The sequence below is a fragment of the Teleopsis dalmanni genome, chromosome 1 (genome assembly GCF_002237135.1).
Source record: "Teleopsis dalmanni isolate 2A chromosome 1, ASM223713v2, whole genome shotgun sequence".
Taxonomy (NCBI): domain Eukaryota; kingdom Metazoa; phylum Arthropoda; class Insecta; order Diptera; family Diopsidae; genus Teleopsis; species Teleopsis dalmanni.
In genome coordinates this window covers 33,378,717-33,385,749 of record NC_051846.1, presented here as the reverse complement: position 1 = coordinate 33,385,749, position 7,033 = coordinate 33,378,717, and the positions used below count along the sequence as shown (strand labels likewise).

The 7,033-nt window shown below is 29.9% G+C and overlaps 1 protein-coding gene across 1 annotated transcript; it reads right to left on the bottom strand.

Moving 5' to 3' along the window:
- Window positions 1-906: 906 nt before the first annotated feature.
- LOC119679293 (odorant receptor 74a-like) lies at window positions 907-2,352 on the bottom strand. The gene is made up of 5 exons (XM_038091562.1): window positions 2,003-2,352; window positions 1,418-1,940; window positions 1,265-1,366; window positions 1,024-1,206; window positions 907-964 (listed from the first exon to the last, which is right to left on the bottom strand). Exons 1-5 carry the CDS (start codon window positions 2,350-2,352, stop codon window positions 914-916), a joined length of 1,209 nt encoding a protein of 402 aa, XP_037947490.1. The 3' UTR covers window positions 907-913.
- Window positions 2,353-7,033: the final 4,681 nt, after the last annotated feature.

Here is a 7,033-nt window from a genome sequence, read left to right as displayed (position 1 = left end):
AGTAAGTAAATCCTATTTAATTAGTCTGATGAAAAAAGCTTAGTAGATGGGGTCAAGTATATATCAGCTAACTTAGTAAGTAAATCCTATTTGGGGCAGATTTTTATATATTAAACCTTGCATTAGCTTTAGCTCTTTGTATAAAAGTTGTAGTAACTGTTATGCTTTCAAAACGCAGATTTGTAGGGTGTCTAAATTTTAATGTATGTGTTTACGTTTGACTAAAGTATAAGTCAAACGTACTCTTAATTAGTTTTCAAATATATTTTAAGATACTGACTAATTTAGTATAAGTCAAGCTGTCACTATAGCTTGACAGGTTTTCAACTGTGTTTTTTTTGCCAAATTACCATATTTTCAAGTTATTAGCACTTTTACGGTTTCAGTAGGCCTTGGCCCATTTCAAATTTTCTGCATAATCAAGTTTTGTTTATTTTGAATTCGGAACTTCAATGTGAATTTTAACTAAGAAAGTTCTTGAAGAAATATTTTCGCTGCAAAAGGAAAAAATAAATAAAAGTTTTTGTATCCTTAAATACAATTACTTCCTTTGCTTACTGAAAAATTGCTTTTCACTTTCCAATTTCTTTTTAACTTTCAATATTGAATTAAAAAGGTCATTGGGTAATTGTGGGTGGGAGTTTTTTGACGGAGAGGGGGAGGGGAGGTTAGGGTTATTGTTTAAAATATTACATACAATTTTAATATATAATATATTGATAAATAATTAGGACCATACTAGGGTACTAAGATAACAAAGGTGTATTGACTATTTTACGATAAAAATGATTTCAATATTTTAAATTTTTATCTTTTCATTGATTTATATGAAATTTGAATAGTATTTCAATTATTTTTAATGTACATAATTTAGTTTAATAATATAAATTATTTCGAAGCTTAATGTCCACATTTAACGCATTGACTGCAAAAACATGAAGTAAGAACTGGCAGCTTTTAATATCTATAGAAAATAATATTTCAAACAATAAACTTCGATTAAAATTTAAAATAAATGTATACCTTCAGGCAAGTTTCCAAAGATATATTTATAAATTGAAATCCTGTAAACGTAAACGGCTTTTGATTAAGGACAATAGCCAGGCGCAACAAATTCAGTGTTTGTATATTCTCAACTCTGTTTCCACTCGCAGTTAATATTCCTTCCCAGTCGCTGGCGTAGTAAGCTGTGCTGATATCATTGGTCTTAAATAGATATATAATAATATTAATGTACATTTTATATACATTATATTTAGAGCACCTTGTTCGTTAATGTTGAGCCAAGTTTGCATAAATACGAGAGCTCAACAAATTTAGCCAAAATCCAACAAACGTACTTGCAGCTTTCAATAGCCAACCCAATCTGAAGAGTATTATGTGTTATTATTATACTTATAAATGATCCTTAATTTACCTGTACAATTTCAAAGGCCATACTACAAATTAATAAGGAACTCATTGACATTATAATAAAAAATTGCATCGAATACAACTGTTGCACTTTTTTGCAGTATTTTCTTAATTTGAAATTACGTTTGACGAGTTCAATTAGCTGGTCCCTAAAGGCCATAGTTAAATATAATTCATCGTTAGCTTTCAAAGTTCTATAACCACAAGAGAGTATATCACGCTCTAGTAACTGAAATCTGGCATTTAGATGGAGTATAATCGTTGCCAATAAGTTACTCTCACCAATCATGTGAGCCACAATAATGACAGCTAAAGCTATGCTGCAAGCCACGGATGGTATATAAACTATCCAAGATGTATAATCGTATGGATAATCAAGAATAAATGGGAAAACTTTTTGTCCTTTGACAATTCCCACTATTGGTATTAGTACAAAAAATATAGTCGCGAATACATAAGAATAGGAGCATATAACCGCTGGTTTCAGGCCTTCCTGTATTTCCTTAAATATATGAGGAAAAATATTTCTGTAAAATTAAATCATTTTAATAATTTTTTAAATATTTTGAAGAATTCTTCTTGTATTTACTTCTCTATATAAATATCCAAGTAGAATTCTTCGATTATTTTTCTGGTAGTCGCATTACGAAAACGAAAGTTTATTATTCGTATTACTAATTCAAAGGATATGAGTAAGGATAAGCCTGCTTCCAAAGCAATTTTGATTTCATTAATGTTCGCATATATGCCAAGAATTTCTCCCATTAGCACGTAGATTGCAATTAGGATTAGTATGAAGAATTTAATTTTATACCAACAACGCGCGGATAATGTTGCATTATCTTTTAGTGGCCAGCAAGTGTTGAAGGCAAAAAGTGCACTTATTTGCCAGGTTATTGGTGCACTTTTTCCGTTCTTAAGCCGTGGCATGTAATGCATTTTGTTTTGAGGTCTGCTTTCGATATCTGCAACGAAAAATATGAGACTGAAAATTTACGCCAGTGCGTTTGCTTAAAATACTTTTTCAGAGTTAGTGCCTAAATGAAACTTTCATTTAGGTCTTAAATGCATTTGTGCGTGTTTCATTATTAATTAATTAATTTTAAAATAAAATGTTGATTAATTTCTCATTAGCAATTTTTTATCTCTTCATACGAAACAAAAATAACAATTTGAAACGCATGTATATTTAATAAGTTATTTACTACATTAATACAAAATTATAAATGTGGATTGACGTCTAGGCTATACAATCTTCACACATTAATTAGAACTTGCTGGAAATAATAAAGAGTAATAGTCACTCTGTTTTACCGATAGATCAATAATCCACCTACTACAGAACTGTTTAAAAAACAAGAATGGTATACTCAATATATGATAATTCTCTTCCAATCGACTGTTCTAATGCATATTTGGAGTAAGCGGGAGTTTGGTAGCAAGTGAGTGTCCCTACTTGCGACACCTAACCGAAAGTGTAAATGTTGTACCACGGGGGTCAGATGTTCACAGCTTTAGCTGTCGTGATCAACTGGGGTTGGCAGTGTAGTTGTGGCTGTGGTTATACCCAAACTTACGTAGGAAGAGTGATAGTATTCATTTACTATCATTCGTATTCATACCAGGTGCTGTGACTCAAAAATTAGCAAAAGTAGGATGGGCTTCGCTCTTATATACGGGGAAGTTATGGTAAACACATAATTTTATTTTAAAACCGGTAAAAATTCATGGAATTTCAGAACGGAGTCTATCGGAACTTTACTTTAAATAACAAGGTACTCTATCTATCTCAAAACCGTAGATGCTTCATTTATTGGGTGATATAGAAAGTATCCAAGGTTTTTGGTAAATTTTTCAACTAAATTTTTTATTGAAAATTAATTTTACGCAAATATACTCTTATTCTTATTATATTCTTATTCTTATTATTCTCTTACTCTTAAATATACCTCTTATTTTTATTCTTGTAGCTACACAATTCTATTGGTGAAAAACTTTTATCGAAGTTCATCGGCAAAAAACCTTGCCAAGTGCTTTTTAACGGCTCTTCGGCTAGTCCAATTTTTTTTTGTTGCTTTTATTGGTACTAAAACTGAGTTCCTAACTGAGTTTCGTCAATTTGATTCGAATTATTAAAGAAGTTTGTGGCCTGGTATTGTCATAATGGAACACAACTTCTTTTCTGTTGGCTGCTTCTGGTGGATTTGCTTTAATTGTTTCCTTTAATGGTCTAGTTGTAAGAAGTAGAAGATTTAATTAACCATTGCATTAGGAGTAGCTTGTAATAGTTAATTTCTTTTCAATTTCACCACATATAATATTATTTTGATTACTATCAAAAAATGGCTTGAACTATTTGTGGAGGGTCGCCGGTACTTGACCATGATCCCTTGCATTTGAGTCGTTTTTAATCCATCTTTCATTATCCGTAATGATTTGCTTTCTAAATCGTTCGATTTGAGTAAGGTTTCACTGATGGTAATTTGACCAATAAATTTTTTTTCCATTAATTTAGTTGGAGAAATCAGTTTAACTAGCCTACTAAAAATATATAGACGATTAGATCAAAAACTGACATAGTTGTGTCGCAGGCGAAAGAGCCTTGTTTGGAGGTAATTGATTAAATGTTTTTTTTATTTCCTATTTAATAAATTCGAATAATTTTTACATCGAATATATTATTATAGAAGCAATGTAAACACCATTTCATTTATAATACAATTTCTTATTACGAGTATTCAATTAATTCAGATGCTATTCAAGTACGACTTGTAATTAAAAGATATTTCCTAAAAAGTAAAATAAATCATTTATTGCTTTCATCAAAATTTCTTTGATTATTTTTCTCTTTGTTTATTTTAACTTAAAAGTTCTACAAAAGTTTAGAAATGAAAATCCCTGCATTGAAGTTCAAAACTAAAATAGATATATTTTCTAGATATTGCATTACTTTTGTCCCTTTTAAATTTCGTTCATTCTTAGATGACAGCCTTTGACAAACTAAAATACAAGAACTCAAAATCGTATCATTCACAAACTAACGAATTCAGTATTGAATAACCAAATTGCAAAGCCATTCAAACATTGATTGAATATTTCCAAATCCATGCAAATACCACGTTTGTCCTACCGTTTTGGAACATAGTGCAATAAGAAAGGAAGCAGTTTAGATCCTCAATCGAAGCCAAGTGCAACATTTCAATCGCATGGATTTTGAGAAGAATTCGTACTCGGCTGGCTAAAAATATGAAACTGTACAATTAACCAACCAAGGATGTTGGACCAATGCGACGTTATTGTCCTTGTTGCTGACATTCGTTTTGTTTACAGACATTTTCATATTCCAACATAACATTCAATGGGTTACCAAAGCCAATTGATGAATAAAGTCCACTCATGTGGCGAAAGGCTTTTCAATTTTGTAAATTGAAAGTTGCAACCGAGAAGGCAAAAAGTTCTAGTTTGATTCGTTTTTACATTTCCAACATTTTACGATTTGTCGTTTTAGGACGGATTTCATCGCAAAAAAATTATTAAAAATAAGGAATAGTTTTTCTATATTAATTAACTGAAGCCTTTTCAAAATGAACAATTGTAAACAGTTTAAGAGATTTTATAATATTTTTCTTAATTTTTTCTTTTTTTTTGCATTTTATGTAAACAAATATTTCTGTTTCATGCACTTGGATAATATTTCATAAAAGGATATTTCCGTTTTTATTTAAAAATGAAAATTATTGCTGGTTATGTATCTGCTGTTGCTCATTTGTACTTACTTCAAATTATTTGTGCCTTGGTTCGATTTTGTATGAGTTTAAAAGAAATTAATTAATTTCTTGTAAGGTTACTTTATTTGTTTCCGAAATGCCAAAGGATAACAGTACAAGCAAGGAAACATAACCTCTGCCATTTTTTGGCCAGACTGAAGCCAATACCTCGGCAGGACTTAAGGTGTTTTCTAAAGGTGGCAAATGTTCGCTTCAAAAATGATATGGAAATACACAAAATTAAAAAATTTTAAAATTGAAATTCAAGTGGTCAAAGGTCCTCTGTTTTGTTGGAAACTAGAGTAAGTAGCACATGCCAAGCACTCAGGGCAAAATATCATATTACCGACATATAAACATTTAAAGGAAAACACAGAAGTGCTGTATTTGTCTTTAGTTACATATGTATTTTGTCTCTTTTTGTAAAAATAATTAAACTTATCGCAAGAGTTAACAATTTTTGAATATGCCACAAAAAGGTGCTATATTTATTTCATTTTATATCGAACAGTACGTTCACACTATTACAATTAATTCGAATGTGCAGCATTGTATACCATTCTCCATACAAAAAAAAAAACTATAACGAAATACACTAATGTACTCTAAAAAGTGTAAGTGTAAACATGCCCCAATACTCCGTTTATCCGTTTACACTTCATAATAAATGAAGATCAATTAGCGATAGAAAACGAAAACTTATAGCAAATAAAAAAAACTTGAATCTAAGCATTTAATTTAGTAATGTTATAGATATTTATATATTATTAAAATGTAAAATATTAAATTGATTTTTGAGTCTGCTTTTGACAAAAGAAATTTAATTCTTAATATAAACTATAGTTGTCAATAGAGAGATTTTTATTGTATAGTAGCGAAATTACAACAATAAAAAATTTTTATTTTTATTTTTAATTAATTATCTATTATTTTTAATTAATTGTTATTGAGTATTGTCAAAAGGGTATTTGATGATGATAGGTATTATGCACAAGCTTATGTTAACAATCAGCTTCTTAAGCTGGGACTAAATGACGGTTTTAGAATGCTTATGCACTGGGATTGTTAGAAAATAAATTTAGTATTTCTAGGCGGCTTTTATTGAATATGGGTTTAAGTCTCGGAACTTCCATCTAGAGTTATTATTAGAATTATCAATAGACTTAAACTGTTTCGATCAGTCTAGGACTTGTTTCAAGATAAAACATACAGGATGTGTTTTAAAATTAGGGATCTAATTACATTATATCTAATGCTTTTATTAGATAGTTTCTTTTTTTATCCTTTCAATGTTGGTGATTACTGAAACCATGCATTCCACACCTCTTTTAAAGTTAATTCAATCAAATTAAATCCCCTTATATACAGTAATGTGTAAAGGTTTATTATAGTACCAAGGAGTTTAATTTCTGACTCATTTAGATGACAACAATTTATTATTTTCCTGTAATTCTGACATCCAAAAAAATAATACTTGAAAACTTATTTGAAGTATAAGCTTTACACAAATATCCCATTTGTACCCATGTAAACATGGGTGCCATCACTTAAAGTGGTAGACAGTTACATTTAAATTTAGTATTAAATCAAGTCTCCTGATGTAAGACCATTTGGTGTTTCACAATGCCTATTTTAATCTTTTTTTCTTTATTGAACCATTTTACTGCTCTTACTTTTTGGGTTACGTCCCGCAAAATCTTTTTCATTTTTAACGACGCAAAAGATTTTCGCTCAAACATTTTATTCTTCTTTCCACTGTCTTCGGGGTTTGTATTTATAGGTTAGCTTTGAATACCCAACAATTCTTCTTGTTATAGGGTGTGATTGCAGACTGCAGTTAGAATTTTTCACTG

Bases quoted from the DNA above. Each gene is read 5' to 3' on its own strand.
- LOC119679293 (XM_038091562.1), bottom strand. From the start codon at position 2,352: ATGCATTACATGCCACGGCTTAAGAACGGAAAAAGTGCACCAATAACC. The intron at 1,367-1,417 runs GTAAATTAAGGA...AATACTCTTCAG, and splicing joins TGGCCTTTGAAATTGTACAG to ATTGGGTTGGCTATTGAAAG. The intron at 965-1,023 runs GTATACATTTAT...TATTTTCTATAG, and splicing joins CTTTGGAAACTTGCCTGAAG to ATATTAAAAGCTGCCAGTTC.